We start from the raw sequence: 20,429 nt of genomic DNA on the forward strand, positions 1-20,429 counted from the left end.
TAAATTCTTAGATGACGAATGGTTAGGACGTTATTTTTAGGACGGTAATTAGAATTAGATCACAATCATTAATCAGTTCACTTGTGCATTATTAAAAGAAATAAAAAAATAAAGTGGCTACTCTCCCTGTGTTCGACCCGTAGCTACACTGATCCGTACGCTTGCGGTTACATTTTAAATCTCAAACAACGAGATTGCTGAGGGTTTTGCTCACGCTGATCTCCCTCTCCTAGGGTAACATCCGAGTTAGGCTAGGCATGCAAGGGTCTTTGTGGAGGGTTCTCTGCGGGGACATTCTCCTGATCTGCCATTGGGGGTGGATGAGGATGTTCAAGCGGTAAATCATGAGAGGACCTTACTCGTGTTGTTGTAGAGGAAACGATCTTTTCACTCCTTAATTGCATTGATTCAAGATAGCTTTTTGTAATAGTTTCCCACGAACGACGCCAATCTGATGCAGTAAAAATTGACCAATCGATTTTCCTTATAACTTCTGATGCTTTAGTCGATCTGCACAGAAGAGAAGACAGGGTGGAGTTGGGCTGAACCGACAGGGGACTCTCCAATGCCTAAGTCAGATCATTCCACTGCAGATACTCAAAAGAAGTGATCGATCCTCATAATGGAAGCTTACCTTGGTATTTATAGGCTACTGATGGAGTGGAGAAAGGGGGAAGTCCATGGAGAGTCCTACTGGGCGTGGAGTCCTTAAAGAGAATGGCTCTCTAGTTCCAGGAATATTCCAGATTATATGGCATCTTTCAAGAATATTCCTCTTTTATTTCGGAGATGTGGGTTGTGAGAAGAGTGGATGCCTCTGATGACGTGTAGTGGATAGAGTCTTGTCCTTGTGATTAGGGATTACATTCCTTAAATGTAGGAGTGGATGAGAGCACATTTTTGGGAGCCATACCTGATGATGACGGGCCGAGGTGGAAGCTCGGCCAGAGGAGAGGCCGAGGTGGCAATACGGCCTGATGAGATGCCGAAGTGGCAGCTCGGACTGATAAGCGACCGAGGTGGTAGCTCATAATGATGAGGGGCTGAGGTGGCAACTCAGCCTGATGAGATGCCGAGGTGGCAACACATCCTGATGAGATGCCAAGGTGGCAACACGTCCTGATGAGATACTGAAGTGGCAGCACGGCCTGATGAGATGTCGAGGTGGCAGCTTAACTTGATGAGGGGTTGAGGTGGTAGCTCGTATTGATGAGGGGCCGAGGTGGTAGCTCGGACTGATGAGATGCTAAGGTGATAGTACGGCCTGATAAGATGCCGAAGTGGCAGTGCAACATTAGTTTGAACGCTCCTTGGTCGTTGATGAGGTAAAATATGTCCCCTTCCTTAGAACGGCTGAAGTGTGTATGCAAACCTGAATAGAAGACTAACCCTCCATCAGGTCGTGCTGCCACCTCGGCATCTCATCAGGCCGTGCTACCATCTCAGCATCTCATCATACTGTGCTACCACTTCGATATCTCATCAGGCCATGCTGCCACCTCGGCCCCCCATCAGGCCGTGCTGCCATCTCGACCCTCCATAAGGTCGTGCTGTCACCTCGACCCTCCATAAGATAGTGTTGCCACCTCGACCCTCCATCAGGCCATGCTGCCACCTCGGCCCTCTATCAGGCCATGCTATCACCTTGGCCCTCCATCAGGCCGTGCTACCACATCGGCCCTCCATCAGGCCGTGCCATCACTGTGGCCCGACATCAACAATAAGGCACCCAAAAACGTGCACACATCCACTCATACATTCAAGGGACGTGATCGCTGATCACGGGGGTAGGACTCTATCCACTACACGTCATCAGAGGCGTCCATCCCTCTCACGACTTGCACCTCCGAGATCAAAGGGGAATATTCCTAGAACATGCCCTGGAACCCAAAATATTCCCAAAATCACAGAACCACTCCCCTCAAGGACTCTACACCTAAACAAGACTCTCCACAAACGCCCCTCCTCTCTCCATCAGCAGCCTATAAATATCAAGGTAAGCCTCCATCATGGGGGATCAATCACTTCTTTTACTAAAAAAGCTCTCTTGAGCATCTGCTGTGGAAAGATCTGACTTAGGCATCGGAGAGTCCCTTATCGGGTCATCCCGGCTCTCCCCTGTCATCTCTTCTGTGCTGGTCGGCTAAAGCACCAAGAACTGCAGAGAAGATCAGCTGGTCAATTTTTTCAGCATCAGATTGGCACCGTCTATGGGAAACAGTTACAAAATGTCACCTTGGACCAATGCAATTAAGGAATGAGAATGTTGTTTCTTCTACGACAACACGAGTAAGATCCACCCACGAGTTACCACTTAGACGTCCCCATTCACCACCAATAGCAGAGCAGGAGAATGTCCCAGTAGAGACCCCTCCACGAGGACCCTAACAAACCAGGCATGATGAGCAAGTTACCCAGGGAGAGGAGGATCAACGCGAGCAAAACCCTCAGCTATCTCGCCATGTCCCATCATCCCGGGTAACTCACCCAAACATGGAAGAGCAGGTGCAGAACCTGCAGCTACAGGTGTTAGTGACAAACACACTTGTGTGAGACTTCATACGTCAGTTCGGCTCGGCACTTCCAATGCCATGGATTAGTTCAGCTGAGCCACCTAGGTCTGTTCTGGGCAGACAACTCAATGATGAATCTCCTGACAATAGTGTCACCCCTCAATCAATAGCAAAGAGCGGTTCGACCAGAACATCACGCACTATTCACTCGGTACTAGCCCTCTCTCCTACTAAGGGGTATGGGCAAGGTCCCATTCCTGCCCAAAATGGAAGAGCTCATCGTTTCGTGCGTCACCGGAGTCTAGAGACATAGATTAGGGGTGTCAATTCATGGCCCGACCCAACTAAACCGACCGGGACCGACCGTTTATAGATCGGCCCGGCCCGGACCATTTATTAAACGTGTCTGGTTTGAGCCCAACCCGTTTATAAATGGTCGGTCTTGGTTTTGCTAATTGGACCGTCAGGCGCTCGATCGAGACCGACCGAACAACACCCGAACGGGACAGACCTATTGTACACTGACTTGGCCCTACCCTTTATGATTGTAAAATACCTATTTTACCCCCCAAATTAAAAAATAAAAACTAAAAAGTAAAGACATGTTCACATTTTAAATAATGGTTATATTTGGTATCATTTATTGATTTATTTTCATTCTTTTGGGCTTGCATGAGTGGGCCAGAATATAAGAGCACATTTTAAAGAGGGCCCGTTTAAAAACCGATTAAAGTCCATTTAACATTAAACATGTCCGTAGCCCGGTTAAGGCCCGACTAAAACCCGATTAAGGTAGCCTGATTATAACCCGAGGCCGATCGACCGAATATAAAGTGTACCATGCCCTCAATAACTAAGTTCGATTAGTTAAATGGGCAGACACGGTGTAGCATTTGAAAGTCTTAAAGATCGATTAAGCCCGACCGAAACTGGACCGACCCGACCGTTTAACACCCCTACCATAGATCCCCACCCCTGGTAGGAAGATGCTAGCTGTCGCCTCAAAGACTCACCAGAGGCCCGCGTCCAGACAGAGAAGAACGTGAAAACTCCCAGAGGAAAGATCGATAAGATCAACCCCATGGGAGTCAGACCTCGCCCATCAGGCTGACCATAGGCGCACCACGGAAAGGTCAGGATCGGCCTGGTGGTCACCAAGGCCGAGGAAGAAGCCCCAGAAGAGGTGAAAGGGCATGTCAATCCCCAGATCACCAAGCCGAGGAGAGAAAGGACGACCTAGAGAGTAGCATCCAGCACCTCACTGAGCGAGTAGAAGGAATGCAGAGGCAAAGGCACCCGACCAATATAACTGTAACTCTGGCCCATAATGTACTATCCGACGAACGGATAGACGTCGAGCTGCCTCCAAATTTTTTGATACCCGTCTTTAATGGATATGACGGCACCACATCAGATCCTTATGATCATCTATTGTACTACAGCTCGGCTATGACGGTTCATGGTAGGTTAGACGCCATTCTCTGTCGAGCCTTCGTAGCCTCATTAAAAGGAGTTGTGCTGGTATGGATGTCAAACTTGCGGCCATGGTCCATCCGTAGCTATGAAGAGCTGACTAGAGCGTTCCTCACACATTTCCAAGCAAGTATGTAGCAGAAGCAAACTACACAAAACGTGATGAATATGAGGCAGAAAGCGAGAGAGACTATAAGAGAGTTCCTTGTCCGATTCACCATAGTGACACTGGAGGTAAAAAACCTATCGGAAGGAGTGGCATATAGCACGTTGTGCAACGGGGTAATGCACCCTGATCTAGTCCAGTCTCTGGCCCTTGACTTGCTAGAAACAATGTCTGAACTATTGAGACGGTGCAATCAATACGCCAACATGGAGGAAGTTCTGGCCGCCAGAGGGATAGCTGACAGGGGTGATCAGTCAGAGAAGGAGAAGAAAAGGACTCTGAGACCTAGGGATGATTCTCGAGAGTCGAAGAAGAGCATAACAGATCGACCTCTTGACATAGCTAAACCTGAGTGATATGAACTTGATCGTTCCTGAACAAACCTGCTCTTAGAGATCCAATATTAGAAGTATTTTCACTGGCCCAGGTCAATGACAGCTAAACCAGAGGAGGAAGCCCAACCGGTATTGCCAATACCATTGAGACCATAGACATGACACTAAAGACTTCAAGCACTGAAAAGGGAAATTGATGAGCTCATCAAGGCTGGATACCTCAACAAGTATTTAAAGAAGAAATATAGTGGGAACTGGCTCGAGCCAAGGAGAGATGATGCCTGGCTGAGCCATCCCAGGAACAGACCAAGATGACGCTTACGATAACCAGTCCATGGGTCTAGCCATTTTAACAATCATGGGTGGATCCACGGTGGAATCAGTTAAAAAATCCAAAGCCCATTCGTGGTTCGTATGCATCATGAAACAACCTGTCAAAGCCCTCATAATGGATCCACCAATTTCGTTCTCTGATAGAGATCTGGAAGAGTTGAATTGGCCTCACAATGATGTTGTCGTGGTTCAATTAGTGGTGGCCAACCACCCCTTCCACAGGGTCCTAGTGGACACGGGAGCCTCCGTTGACCTCATGTCATACGAAGCCTTCATAAAATTTGGGCTTGGCACTGGGACCTTAAAACCAGCCCAAGACCCTTGTACAGATTTTCAGGCACCCCAGCAGAGCTAGAAGGAGTTGTAGACTTACCTGTAACCATCGGACAGGGAGCTCAGACAGTCACTACCATGGTCTCTTTTATGGTCGCCAAGATCGCCTCACCCTATAATGCAATCCTTGACTGACCTGGTCTCAATGGGCTTGGGGCGATTGTGTCCACTAAGCACATGAAGTCAAATTCCCCACTAGCAATGGAGTCGGGGAATGCAATTCTAGCCAGAAGGAATCCTAGGAATGCTATGCCAACTTCATAAAATCTGTCAAGAAACTATGCTTGGGCCTAGCGTGTATAGTAGAAATTATAGATTGCCGAGATGAAAGCCTCCTTACTCGAGTCGGGCCAATTGAACAGCTGCTTACAGTCCCAATCACTGAGGTCGAGCTGTCAAAAATAGTTCAGCTCTGAGCACTGCTGAGCTCCCAACGCCATGAAGAATTTTTAAACTTCCTCCGTGAAAACTCTGATATTTTCGTGTGGAAAGCTTCTGATATGCCAGGCATCTCCAAGGCCGTAGTTGAGCATAGTCTAGATGTTAACCCTAACTTCAAACCTGTCCAGAAGAAGCGCAGGAACTTCGCGACTAAGCAGAACACCATCATCAACGAGGAGGTTGACAAAATTCTAGCCGCGAGGTTTGTGGGGGAAGTAAAGTACCCGACCTGGTTAGCTAATGTGGTCATGGTTTCGAAGTCCAATGGAAAGTGGAGGATATGCATAGACTACACTGACCTGAACAAGGTCTGTCCCAAAGACTGCTATCCTTTACCCTGGATTGACTCCCTTATAAACTCGACTCCGGGCCACGAGATGCTGACCTTCATGGATGCATATCCCGGCTACAACCAGATAAAGATGAAGGAGGAAGATGAGGAGAAAACTGCTTTCCTCACCACTCAGGGTAACTATTGCTACACTGCAATGCCTTTTGGCCTAAAGAATGCCGGAGCCACTTATCAGAGGATGGTGAATACAATGTTCTGAAGCCAGATCGAAAGAAATATAAAAGTTTATGTTGATGATATGCTGGTCAAGAGCGCGAAAGGCATTGATCATGTGCTAGATTTGAAGGAAGCTTTGATGTCCTGCGACAGAACCAGATGAGACTAAATCCAACCAAGTGTGCATTTGGAGTAACCTCTGGGAAATTCCTAGGATTTCTCGTGTCACAAAGGGGAATAGAGGCAAACCCCTCAAAAATTGAGGTCATTCAAGAGATGCATCTGCCAAGAAACATTCGCGAAGTTCAGAAACTGATGGGGTGCCTAGCCGTACTTAACAAGGTTCTTCTCCCGAGCTGGAGATAGGTGTCTTCCTTTCTTCAAGCTACTAAAAGGAGGAAAAGGTCAACAACAATTTCACTAGATAGAGGAATGCGAAGCAGATTTCAATGAAATTAAGGCCTGCCTAACCCGGCCCCCTTTGCTATGCCGGCCAGAGCCCAGAGAGGAGCTACTGCTTTACCTCGCTACCTCCGCGGTAGTCGTTAGCGCAGGCCTCATGAGAGAAGAGGCAAAGACCTAGAGGCCCATCTACTATATAAGTCATGTGCTCCTGGAAGGGGAGATAAGGTATCGGAGGATTGAGAAGTTTGCACTGGCATTAGTTGTGACCGCCAGGAAGTTAAGGCCCTACTTCCAAGCACATGCCATTGCTGTACTAACTGATCAACCGCTGAGAAAGTCACTTCACAGCCTCAGCGTAGCAGGACGTATGGTGAGTTGGGCTATCGAGTTAAGTGAGCATAACATTGAATTCCGACCAAGAAGCGCAATTAAGGGCCAGGCGCTGACTAATTTCTTGGTAGAATGTACACAAACTGAAGAAGTGGCAGAGCCTAAGGCCGAGCTGAATAGAAAGTGGAAACTCTTTGTTGATGGATCCAGCACCACAACGAGGAGTGGTGTAGGACTTGTGCTGCGAAGCCCTGAGGAATTCACGATATAGTACGCCCTTAGATTTGCATTCCCCGCAACAAATAACAAGGTAGAATATGAAGCCCTGATTGTGGGAATCAAACTGGCAAAGGTGGTAATGACAGATGACTTGGTCTCACATAGTGACAACTAATTGTGAACCAAGTCAATGGGCAGTATGAGGCCAAAGAAGAGAGAATGGCCAAGTATTTGAAAGAAGTACGTCGGTTGGTGGCTAGTTTCAATACATTCGCAATGGTACAGATCCCGCGGGAGGAAAATGCAGTAGCAGATGCCCTCTCCAAACTAGCTACAACAGAACTCGGGGACTGTGCAAGCTCGGTATACTTTGAAGTACTAAACCAACCTACCTTTGAGCAAGAATTGATGTGCAGTGATACGCAACAAGTCGAGCTGAGCTGAATGGACCCAATTATGTACTATTTACGAGATGGACATCTCCCAGGGGATTAGATAGAAGCAAAGGCAGTCAAACGGAGAACTGCCAAATACACCCTCCAATATGGAACACTTTACAAAATGGTAATATCCTGGCCCCTGCTGAAGTGCCTGCCCCCGAACCGAGCTGAAGAGACACTTCGGGAAGTCCATGAAGGAATTTATGGGGGACACATTGAGGGAAGGGCACTGGCCTACAAGGTGTTGCACTAAGGATTCTACTGACCAAAAATGCAATAAGATGCGATGAAGTTCGTCCGGCGGTGCTTTAGGTGTCAAGTACATGCCCCAATACCACACGTTCTAGCTACAGAACTCATCTCCGTGATTTTCCTGATCCCGTTCGTAATGTGGGGAATAGATATCCTAGGACAGTTCCAGAAAGGGAAGGGCAGTGTTCAATTCTTGATTGTCGCTATTGATTACTTCACTAAATGGGTGGAGGCACGTCCCCTAGCCAAAATCACTGAGCAGAAAGTGGAGAAGTTCGTGAGGAACGACGTCACATACCGCTATGGTGTCCCAAAGGTACTGGTCACAAATAATGGTTGATAATTCGATAATCGGAGATTCAGGCTCTTTTGCAGTAACTTTAACATTGATTTTCGAAACACTGCTGTAGCACACCCGCAATCGAACGGTCAGGTAGAAAAATCCAACCACATACTCCTAGATGGAATAAAAAAGAGGTTGGACCGGGTGAAGAAGAACTGGGCAGACCAGCTACTCAGTGTACTTTAGGTATATAGCACCTTAGCTCGAACCCCCACAAAAGAGACACCGTTCCGATTGGCATACGGGACTGAAGCGTTAACCCCTGTGGAGGTAACCCTCTTTCTGATCAACGGTGTTCGAAGCTGCACAGAACAAAGTCGGGCTTCAAGCAAACATCGACTTTATAGACGAAGTTCGGGAAGAAGCACTTGTGTAAAATAAAACTTACAAGCAGAAAGTCCGGCAGTATCTCAACCGAAGAGTCAAACCACGGAGATTCATAGTTGGTCACTTGGTCCTCAGGAAAGTAGCTGCAACGGACCCAACAAGTGAAGGCAAACTAAGCGCGAACTGGGAAGGCCCTTACATAGTCTCCAAAGTGGTGTGCCCCGGTACTTACCACTTGCAGACTCAAGGATACAGCTATACCAAGGGCATGGAATATTGAAAATCTCAAAAAAATTTACCAGTAGATAGTTTTATCAGTAGATTGCATTGAAATCCCATCAATTGGGTGTTAATCTTGTAGATTTTATATCGCCAGCACCTTAGCTTTCATATCTCAGTTATTCAATTTTATTCACGGAGCGGATTAGATTCTATTTCAAAGCAATGTATTTGTCCCAAGTGCATACCACACATCAATATACTATGAAGCTTCTCCCAAATATCTAGCTCTTCTAAGAAAACAAAGACCTTAACAACTAAGGTATAAAGATCGGGCTACAGCTCGGCAACATCTAAGATCGGGCTACAGCTCGGCAGCATCTAAGACCAAGCTCCAGCTCGGTAGTATCTAAGACCAAGCTCAAGCTCGGCACTATCAAGACCAGACCCTAGTTTGGCAACTCAAAGACCTTAAAGGCATAAAGACCGGGCTACAGCTCGGTAGCATCTAAGATCGGGCTACAGCTCGATAGAATCTAAGACAGAGCTCCAGCTCGACAGCATCTAAGACCAAGCTCAAGCTCGGCACTATCAAGACCAGACCCTAGTTTGGAAACTCAAAGACCTTAAAGGCATAAAGATCGGGCTACAACTCGACAGCATCTAAGACCAGGCTACAGCTCGACAACATCTAAGATCGGGCTCTGGCTCGGCAGCATCTAAGAATGAGCTCAAGCTCGGTACTATCAGGACCAGACCCTATTTTGGTAACTTAAAGCCTTAACAACTATAGCATAAAGATCGGGCTACAGCTCGATAATATCTAAGACCGAGCTCAAGCTTGGCACTACCAAGACCAGGCCCTAGCCTGGCAACTTCAAGACCTTATGTACTAAGGCATGCAAGCCTGAGAACGACGCAGCACCTCAAGCCCTTACACACTAAGGCATGCAAGCCCGAGCCGTGGCTCGGCACTACAAAAGACCTTAACACAAGGCACCTCAAAAGACCGAGCCCGAGCTCAGCACCCTCTAAGACCCAACCCAAGCTCAGCATTCTCTAAGATCGAGCCCAAGCTTGGCACTGTCAAGACCAAACCCAGGTTTGGCATCTCAAAACACCGAGCCCAAGCTCGGCATTCTCTAAGATCGAGTCTCAACTCGGTACCTCAAGCCCTTACGCACTAAGACATGCAAGCCTGAGCCCCGGCTCGGCACTACAAAAGACCTTAACACAAGGCACCTCAAAAGATCGAGCCCAAGCTCAGCACCCTCTAAGACCGAGCCCAAGCTCGTCATTCTCTAAGATCGAGCCCTAGCTCGGAACTGCCAAGACCAAACTCAGGTTTGGCACCTCAAAAGATCGAGCCCAAGCTCGACACCCTCTAAGACCGATCCCAAGCTTGGCATTCTCTAAGATCGAGCCCCAGCTCGGCACCCCCATGGCTAGGCCTAGGCTTGGCATCTCAAGAGCTGATAAGCTAGATATGCAAGATCAATTCTGAGCTCAGCTAGGGAACAGAGCCACACTCAGACAACTATACTGGTCCTTATTCTTCCAACAGTTACTCATTTCGATCCGGTTCAAAGTACAAGAAAATAAAGAAAGAAGCACAAGAATGCTGAGAGATGAAGACATTAAAACAAATTTTCCATTCATCAAAAAAGGGAAAAAAACCCTTAAAGTACATCACTCCCGAAGGAGACACCTACATAAAAAAATATATATACAAGGCTAATCCACGGGCCTAGCTCTTCACTTGACCATCCTTCGAGTCGGGTCAACTCTTCACCAATGTCGATCGAGCCGCTGAGCTACACCAAAGTAGCTAGGGCAGAAACACGCTACTCATAGTCCGTCAGATTGTAGTCTGGCATCTTACTTAGGATGAAACGGATGGCATCGTCTAAGTCGACCTAAAACGAAGCAATGTTAATGTCAACCAACCACTTCTGACAGGCCTAGGGGTTCAGCCACCTCATTGGCCTCCAGCTCGGCCCGGTGTTGCCTTTTCAGCTCACCAACCCTAGCTGCGAGCTCCTCCTCCTTCTTCTTGTGAGCGCCCTGAGCCTTAGACAACTCATCCTAGAGAGCATCATTCTCCTTCATCAAGTTGCTGTTGGCATTGAGCTGCTTAGCAACCTCTTGTTCCAGCTCTCTAGTTATCAACTCGACATCATTGACACGAACCTCCTCAGATCGGGTCATTTTCTTCTCAACCTCCAGTTGGCCTGTGATCTTGTGTGGCTCCCCATGAAGGTTCTTTGCCTCCTCCTCCACCTTTGAATAAGCGACGGCCACGTCCTTGAACCGTTGAGCAGCCTTGACTGAGAAAGTGAAGCAGCACGTTTTGCACCGAATAGATAGCACGCCGTATGAAAGTCAAGATCGAGATCGAATTAAATGCTCTAGCAGATCGATCCAAATTGCTAGAGCATGGGGCTGGTGATGAGGTAAAATATGTCCCCTTCCTCAGCACGGCTGAAGTGTGTATGCAAACCTGAACAGAAGACTGACCCTCCACCTTGGCCTCTCCTCGTGCTGAGCAACCACCTTGGCCCTCCATCAGGCCATGCTGCCACCTCGGCATCTTATCAGGCCATGCTGCCACCTCGGCCCTCCATCAGGCCGTGCTGTCACCACGGCCCGACGTCAACAATAAGGCACCTAGAAACGTGCACACATCCACTCATACATTCAAGGGATGTGATCCCTGATCACGGGGTAGGACTCTATCCACTACACATCATCAGAGGCGTCCACCCCTCTCATGACTTGCACCTTCGAGATCAAAGGGGAATATTCCCAAAACATGCTCTGGAGCCCGAAATATTCCCAGAATCACAAAGCCACTCCCTTCAAGGACTCTATGCCTAAACATGACTCTCCACAAACGCCCCTCCTTCTCTCTCCATCAGCAGCCTATAAATATCAAAGTAAGTCTCCATCATGGGGAATCAATCACTTCTTTTATTAGAAAAGCTCTCTTGAGCATCTGCTATGGAAAGATCTGACTTAAGCATCAGAAAGTCTCCTGTCGGGTTAGCCCGGCTCTCCCCTGTCATCTCTTTTGTGCTGGTCGGCTAAAGCACTAGGAACTGCAGGGAAGATCATCTGGTCAATTTTTGCCGCATCAGCCGTGCTGTGGTCAGAGAAATTTACCCTCATCGGATACAATTCAAGTAGTAGTTGGAGTCAAGGGCATGCTGATGGAATGTAATGTTTTACATATTTCTAGAGACTAATAGCATCGCTGACTCTCTAGCCAACAAAGCCTTGTCGATTACGTGTCCGATAGGTTGACCCACTGCCACTCCTTGACTCCAAGAATCATGTAATCTGGAGACCTTGGCGATGCCACGTTCCTCTTCTCAATAAATTCATCTTTTACCAAAAACAAAAAAGCCCATGCTGATGGTGCTGTCAGGTCCAAGTGTGGTGACCGCTTTTTTTTATTTTCCTTAACAGTGTTGCTCTTGTCTTGACATATTTTACTCTACTTTTCATATGTTACATCCAATCAGATGGAGCTTAAATCATTGAATTTAGAAACAAGGCATTTGAATGGAGAGTGCATGACCATTTACTTTCTGTTTCACAAGACGGGAAAAGAAAAGGAATTCCATAAAAAAGGCAAAGGCACATCATCGCGGAGAATGATACGAGTATAAGACGTCTGCGCTCTCTCTTTAATAAGCCAGGAGCAGGACAACAAAGGGAATTCAATATAAAGGGCAAGGGCAAACTGGAAATTGGTGAAACGAAGTTCGAACATTTTGTACTGTGGATTGGGAAATTCTTGCTGTTAAAGGAGCTTGTGTCAAGTGGCAGCTGACCTGGAGATATCTTCACCCGAATCAAGTTCATCTTGATAATGAGACCAAGCAGTCTGCAATACCTTGTGCCCCAGTAAAACTTCAATACTGACTGCTACAAAATAAAAGGTATGTATACATAAAATGCAAATATCTTTGGGAAAAGAAAAAAAAAAAACAAAGTGAGAATTTCTAATAAGCACACGCAAATAAAGAAACCATCAGCTAACTTACATCAGGTATGGCTCGAAAAAAGATAAATACGTTATGTTTCGAGTGTGGCCAGTGGCCACTGTTGTGAACTTCCAACAGCTGGTTCGAGGTCCAAATCCTATAAAAAATGGTTACTGGTAACGGTAATAGTCAAGTTGGTTACCCAGACAAAAAACAAAGGCTTAGTTAAAGAAAGAGGTAAAAAGAAATCGATGCTTGTTTGCATACATGCTAACAATGACCCACACTAGTATAGATCCTAACTAGAAAAAGCAACAAAATTATTCATAGAAAGTAGGATTAACCACGAAGGGATCCACGTGAATGAATTGTTACACTCTGAAACCCCCAACATGGTGTGAATCTAGCTCTAAGGCTTTGACCGACACAGTTTCATTCTGCAGAAATTTGTCAGCAATTCAAACTGAATTTTGAACTTCCATTCACAGCTGATCAAATGGCCAAAGATCAATTATCCTTGGAACTCTCATTTTCAAGGAAGCCAGTCGAATGGAATTCTTCATTTAGTTGATATACATTGATTTACAGATACAATAAAAGCATGAACAGCAGGAGATGCTGAAACAGCTTGCAAAGGAGACCCAAAGGAATAGAAGCACCTAGTTTTGTCCATGATGCTGCCACATCTAGGAAGATAAGGAAACCAAAGCAATTACAGAATCATCTAAGGAAAGCAGAGAAAAGAAAAATAATAATAATTAAGTATTTAACAGCCAGTGTCATGTTGGTATTCCAGCACAAGTATAAATTGCTCGACTTTCTAGTCCATCAAGCCAAGTTTCCAGTGCAAATGAACCACCAGAAGGCCAAATGTGAAAGACACTGATTGATTCGAACAAAATTCCCACTGTCATTGGCCATTATTATAAGAGGGGAGGCCCAAAATACACTTCAGATCGAGTCCCACACCTATATAGAGCCTCAAGGAACCATCGCTTCTCAAACACAGTTAGAAAATGCATTAAAACTCACTCTTTTAACTGGGATGTGCACGATTAATTGAAGCACCAGAACAATGTTAAAAAGGGGACAGCATTTCGTCAGCCTTGGACCAACATCATCAAACCTTTTCTTTCTTCTTTTCTTTTCATGCAGATGGGGAACCATGCTGTAGCCCATTTGAGATTCCTTGTTTGTCCATGGATTTATCTTTCCAGTTCCTAAACTTTATCTTTACAGCCTTTGCACTTTCCCCAATATGGTGATTTGCTTCCTTCAGGGTTGTAGATTTCAAATCAGCACCAGCAGCCAGTGGCTTAACAAAACCTATTGAGTTAAGCTTTGTTTGAGCTTTTCTTCTTTTGTATGTTATAGGGAACATAATGCCATCTCGGAAACCCTCAGAGATAGTGGATGGATCATATGGTTTATGTGACCCTCCAACACCCACATCTCTGTGCCTCTTCGACCGATCTAAAGATGTTTTCAACAGTTCACTCTCCCTAATGCTGGCATCCAAGGGCCTCTCCCTAATGCTGGCATCCAAGGGCCTGGAAACCACCTCTGAAATTCTTGGATATGCAGTGATATGTTCCTGTTGCAATGGTGCCATATGCCGTTCCCCTTGATAGTATTCAGCTGAAAATGCGTATGGTTCCAGGGAACTCTGGGAAGATTCTATACTTTCCCGGCCAAAATTCTGCCAAGGGCTTTCACCTTCACAACTATACCTCTTTATGTCTACAGAATTCCTTGACAACCGATGCCCTCCTTTGGGGCTACCTTCATCACTGTTCCATGGGCCAGGGTCCTCCCCAAACAAGTTATGATCTTGTAAATCTGTGATGGCATCAAATGGCTGATCCTTTACTCGCCTTGGCTTTCTGATAGAGCATTCTAAATTTCTGCTTGATCCAATGGTATTACTAAGAAATTCAACTCTCCCCCGGTCTGCTATGCAATCAGGCAACTCGGGATTTCTATAAGCTTTTCTACCACCAACTGTTTGATGGAGAAATGGTGACTCCTCATCATGTTCCCCCGTGTCCCATTGATACAGGGATGCCGTCAAAGGAGAGAATCTCGACGTCTGTAACACCGGAGCTTCAATCAATTGAGTTGCTTCAGCTTGGACAGGCATTTTTCTTGGTTGTTCCTGTCGACCAGAAAGGCCTTTAGGTACAATTTTCAACACCCCCTTTGGTGCAGACCTACACTGTGGCCAACTATCACTAAAGACTGATTTTGGAAGATGTGTTTGGAAGGAATTCATTCCAACTGGCTTTATTTTCAGAACCCCCTTTGCACTAGTGTTTGGAGCAACCATTTTCATTCCGTTGGGAACAGGTGGGAAATGATGGGTATTTGATCCTTTACTGTCTATATACTTTGTCTTTTTTGATGAAGGGCATACAACTGTTTTAGCGCTCACCTCCTTGCTTAAAAGATCTCCATCAAGAGGATATGCATTAAGATCGAATGGATCCATGCGCATGTCATTCTTCATTGTTCTCCAAATATGGATCCTTTCCTCGACATTGATGTTGGGTCGGCATTGATTCCAGACCCTTTTCATGTCTAAAAATCTCCGACACATATTTTCATGATATGATCTTAAGAAATGATAATGTGTTCTCCTTTGTAAACACTGTAGACCTTCTCTGAGATGAGTCACTTTTGGAGGATAGAAACCACTCTTTAATCTTTCAAAAAATTCTGCCAATGGACTGCCAAAGAACATTTCATTACCAGCAAGTAGTTCATTCATGGTCAGCCAAAAAGTCTGCTGGTCCATATCTGGGAGATATGCAGAGAGGGAAAACCTTTCGTCATCTGTTAAACAGGAATTCCATGTTTCTAAGGATAGTATTTCCTTTAGATCTGGCAGATCATACAGTTCATAAGGAATGCTACACGTCTGACCTTCAAGTGTTCCCACCTCACATCCCACTTCTGCAATTTTGCAGTCATCAGAATCATCTCCTGAGTCTGTTCCTGAAACTTCTTTGTCTACTCCCCCCAGGCCATCTACACTCCGGAAGTGAGAAATGTGTCTAGAATTGCTACTATCCACCGCTATCCAGTGGTGAATCTTCACAAGGCCCATTAGCACAAAAAGGACCAAGATGGGCAATTTAGGAGAAAAAAGAAGTGAAATTACAAAATCTGGAGTGGCTGTGTGAAAAATCCTGCACACCAAAGCCAAAACATCAGTTAATCATAAGGAGAAAAAGATTGACCATAATTGCAGAAACAACTCCATGATACTACTTTAAAAGCCATAAGCTGGAAATTATATCCATTTCCAGACTTACAATGTAACACAATACCCTAAAGTTCCAATATATTTTGTGGTCTCTCGTGAAAGAGTAAAAACAGTGGGATGAAATTGGAAAAACCAACAGCAACATTAAAAGCATATGGCATGTTTTCCCATCTCTATTGATGCATATGTTTCAAAAGGGAAACTAATGAACTAAATTCAGTAGAAAATGCAGAGTCTATCATAAGAAGTATCCCAGACGATCAAGCAAAAGATCAAACATTTTTCCCAATTCTTATTGAAATAAATGTCAGACATTAATTCAGCAGCAGTCATAGAGTTTCATCCAAAAGGGCAGCTCGCTAATGTGCCACAAACAGTATAGGGATTATTCTGAATGATCTATCCAGCCAGCATATGAGCACATCACAGTCAAAGAATGTACAATCAGAAGTTGGAATTCGAAGGAGAACCCCCATAACTCAGAATCTAACAAGGAGGCACCACTTGCAAATGGCTACTTGTCTAGTTGGCAGAAGGCCTGTATTTAATGAAAGGCCTTGAGCAAACTCACCTGCATATGGAAGCTATGGATGTTATGAGAAGCAACTTTGGATCATATATATTGTTGCTATATGGGTGTAATAGGGATAGAAGGGCAATCTTGTCTTTGTACTCATACTTTTCTCTCATAAATAAAGCTGGGCCTGTATCTAAGTGTCACAAGTCTCATTCTCCCAATTCCATCATAGTATCAGAGGAGAGATCCATGTCGGGATCAGAACCCTAGAGCCGCCGTAGCCACCACCACCCTCCACCTAGTGTCTTTCTCTCTCAATCTTCTTCCTGTGACTCGAATCCCTCTCTATTTTGCGACTTGAGTTGCCCTCTCCTTCTCACCATCTCGCTCTCGTCTCTCTCTCCTTTTCGCATTTCTCTCTTATCTCTCTCGCTCGATTGGTCTCGCTTTTCATGAATCACCCTCAGTGGTGAGTTCTTAGTTCCACCGAGGGATCTTTTCCCTGTTTTTTGGTGAGACAGCATGATATAAGAAACCTTCCTAGGTTTCAGATCTAAAAGCTTTAAATGCTTTAAAGATTTTTTGTTGATTTTTCAATTCCACCTGCCTGCTCGATCAAGTTAGATGGGAGCATTACCTGATGTGGTCTTGTTCATGCTTGCTTCCTTTCAATTGATTCCCGTGGCTATTCTAGCTACCTAACAGGGGAATCTAAGAAGCATGTTGCTGCTGGTCCATCTCAGCAATTCTATGAGCCCCAATATTGCTAGGGGTTACCTGCTGTTAGGACTGATGCCAAGATCTGGATGGTTGCCAAGGAAACATATTCTCAAATCGGCAATGATGCTCAGGTGTATAAATTGCGCAAGAAGATCCATGATCTCAAGCAACAAAAGATGACTTTATCCAGTACTACTATGAGTTGAGGAATCTTTGGCATGAGCCGGATTTTTATGAGTATCATCCTACCACTATCACGGATGTTGCAAACTTAAGAAGAGGGAAGACAAAATCCGTGTGTATGATTTTTTGGCAGATCTCAATGTTGAGTTTGATCAGATTCGTGCCCATGTCCTTAACCGAGAACCTTTCCCATCTCTGGAGCAAGCTTATGCAATGGTTTAATCGGAAGATAGCCATCATACGGTGATGTTGTAGCCTTCCCAGAATCGGTCAGCTCTTCCCACTAGTATGAGCTCTGGTTTTGGCCCCTCCCATGGAGGTCTCACAGGTATAGGTGATCGTCCTTCTATTGACAAGGAACCTATCAAGTGTGAGTATTGTGGGAAGGAGCACCATACCAAGGAATTCTGATGGAAATTGCATGGTCACTCTGCTAATTCTGGTCGTGGTTGAGGACGTGGTCGTTGCAACCAGAGATGCAAATAACACTGAAGTGTCTCACAGTGCACCTACTAATACCAGATCTGCCTTGCCCCATGATGTAATTTCTTCTCTCCTGCGGCAAATTGTGACCAAATTGGAACCATCTAAAGCTTCTTCCAATTTTGCCTCCTCCACGATTGTTTTTGGCTCCCATCTTGCTGGTTCAGGTATTCCATTTGGTGGTCAGTGTGCTTCAATGGCATCTCCTCCCTCGATTATAGATTTAGGTGCCATTGATCACATGACCGGTTCCTCCAATTGATTTTTTGAGTGTTCTCCGTACTTTGGTAAAGACAAAGTACGGGATGCTGATGGAAATCATTCCCCCTTCTCTGGGAAGGGTTCTGTTCAATGTTCCTCCACGTTGTCTCTATCCTCCGTTTTACATGTTCTAATTTTTTCACAAATCTCTTGTCCATTAATTATTTAACAACTAATCCTAACTGTAAAGTCATGTTTTATCCTTCCTACTATGTGTTTCAAGATCTAGTGACAAGGAAAACGATTGGTTGTGGTAGAGTGAAAGGCGATTTGTATCTGCTTGAGGCTGGTATCTCTTCGGTTCCAAATTCTTCATCAGCACATCAAAAAGATTTTGCATCGGCACCTTTATCTGAGTTACTTTCTTGGCATCGTCGATTGGGTCACCCTCCATTAGGGACCTTAGCTAGGTTTTTTCCATCTTTATTTGAAAAATGTAATACGAATGATTTCTTTTGTGAAGCCTTTGTTTTGGCTAAACAGACTCGTACTATTTATCCTAGTCTAAATAACAAAAGTGATGTTCCTTTGCTTTATATCACTCTGATATTTGGGCTCCAGCTCGTTATGTATTTTTGTTGCTGGGTATCGATGGTCGATTACATTCATTAATTGTTGTTCTTGAACAATTAGATATATTTCATAAAACAAAAGCTTTTCGGTGCTTCCAGCTTTTTCACAGCATGATTCAAACACATTTTCAGCCAGAAGTTAAGGTCCTTAATGGTAGGGAATATACTGATGGTGCCTTTCAAGTGTATCTTGGTGCCAAGGGAAACACCAAACTAGTTGTGTTGACACACCTGCTCAGAATGATGTAGCTGAATGAAAGAATCGTCATATCTTGGAAGTCGCCTACTCCCTGATGTTTGCAATGCAAATTCCACCTCAATACTGGAGTGAGGCGGTCCTCAATACTGCCAACTTGATTAATCGGATGCCTTCTTAGTTGTTGCAGTTTAGGTCTCTCCTCACTATTCTCTAGGGAAACTTTGCATTTATTGTGCCTCCCAAGGTGATTGGTTGTGTATGTTATGCACGCAATCACCACCCATATGGGAAACTTGATCCTCGGAGTCTAAAGTGCATCTTCCTTGGATATTTTGCCACTCAAAAGGGGTACAGTGGTATCATCCACCGACCTGTAGCTGGTTGTGACCATTGATGTGATCTTTCGTGATTCTGCTGCTTGTTATGATGTGCCACCTCTTTAAGGGGAGCATTTGGATCATTGGGAAGATGTGCCGCATGTTGTTCTTCCCCCCACCATCGTGGATTCCATTCAGGAAATCGTGGTTTAGGGGGAGGAGCCTACATCTACTTAGGATAAGTCTAGTGATGGGGATGCGTTGTCACCTTTAAAAGTTTATACTCATCGTAAGCAACACAAGCAACAACCACCCTTCACAGCACCAGCACCAGCTCTACATCCCATTTCTAAGTTTGTTTCTTACTCTTCTTTGTCTCCTTCCTCTATCGTACCTTTATGTCTACGTTGTCTTGTGTGTCTCTTCCTCAGAATTGGAAGTTTTGGCTGATCCAAGATGAAAAGTTGCTATGGTTGAAGAAATTCAGGCACTTGAGAAGAATGGTACATGGGACCTTGTTAGTCTTCCTCCTCATAATAAGACTGTTGGTTGCAAATGGGTCTTTGTTGTGAAGCAAAAGACACTGATGGTACAATGGATCTTCACCAAGCCAGACTCGTTGCCAGAGGCTTTACTCAAATATATGGGATAAATTACGGAGGAGACCTTTGGTCCAGTAGAAAAGATGAATATTATTCGGGTAATCCTCTCCTGTGTTGCAAACCTTGGATGGGAATTGCAACAGCTCGATGTGAAGAACGCCTTTCTTTATGGTGAAATAGAAGAAGAGGTGTACATGGACATCCCCCTTGGATTTGATAGTAGTCAAACAAAGGGTAAGGTTTGTAAACTCAAGAGAGCTTTGTATGGTCTCAAAAAATCTCCTCGTGCCTGGTTTGGTCGCTTCCACAAGGCCATGATATCTGTGGGGTATAGTCAAAGCAATGCTGATCACACCATCTTAATCAAGAAATCTGGTGACAAGATTGCAATTCTTATTGTATACGTGGATGACATAGTTGTTACAGGAGATGACACCAATGAAATCTCGTCTTAAGAAGTTTTTGGGCACCGAATTTGAGATTAAAGGCTTAAGGCAACTTCATTATTTTCTTGGCATAGAAGTGAATCGGTCTACTAAGGGTACTTTTCTCTGTCAAAGGAAGTACACTCTAGATTTATAATCTGAAGTTGGCATGCTTGGCTGCAAACCTTTTGACACACCTATGGAGGCTATACTCACCTTTCCAGTAGAGTAGGTGATCCGGTTGATAGGGTAGTTTTTA

At 45.0% G+C, this 20,429-nt stretch overlaps 2 protein-coding genes across 6 annotated transcripts in view; both read right to left on the reverse strand.

The window, feature by feature from the left end:
* Positions 1 to 20,429, reverse strand: part of LOC122071327 (15-cis-phytoene desaturase, chloroplastic/chromoplastic) — a 127,828-nt gene that overhangs the window by 75,938 nt on the left and 31,461 nt on the right. The window lies entirely within an intron of this gene.
* Positions 13,156 to 20,429, reverse strand: part of LOC122071326 — a 66,092-nt gene continuing 58,818 nt past the window's right edge. For all 4 annotated transcript variants that reach the window (XM_042635660.1, XM_042635663.1, XM_042635661.1 and 1 more), the window contains one exon: positions 13,156 to 15,814. In XM_042635660.1, the coding sequence (XP_042491594.1) occupies positions 13,774 to 15,814 (2,041 nt within the window). In that variant the 3' untranslated portion in view covers positions 13,156 to 13,773. The remainder of the gene's footprint in view (positions 15,815 to 20,429) is intronic.

The sequence above is a fragment of the Macadamia integrifolia genome, unplaced genomic scaffold (assembly GCF_013358625.1).
Source record: "Macadamia integrifolia cultivar HAES 741 unplaced genomic scaffold, SCU_Mint_v3 scaffold_210A, whole genome shotgun sequence".
Taxonomy (NCBI): Eukaryota; Viridiplantae; Streptophyta; class Magnoliopsida; order Proteales; family Proteaceae; genus Macadamia; species Macadamia integrifolia.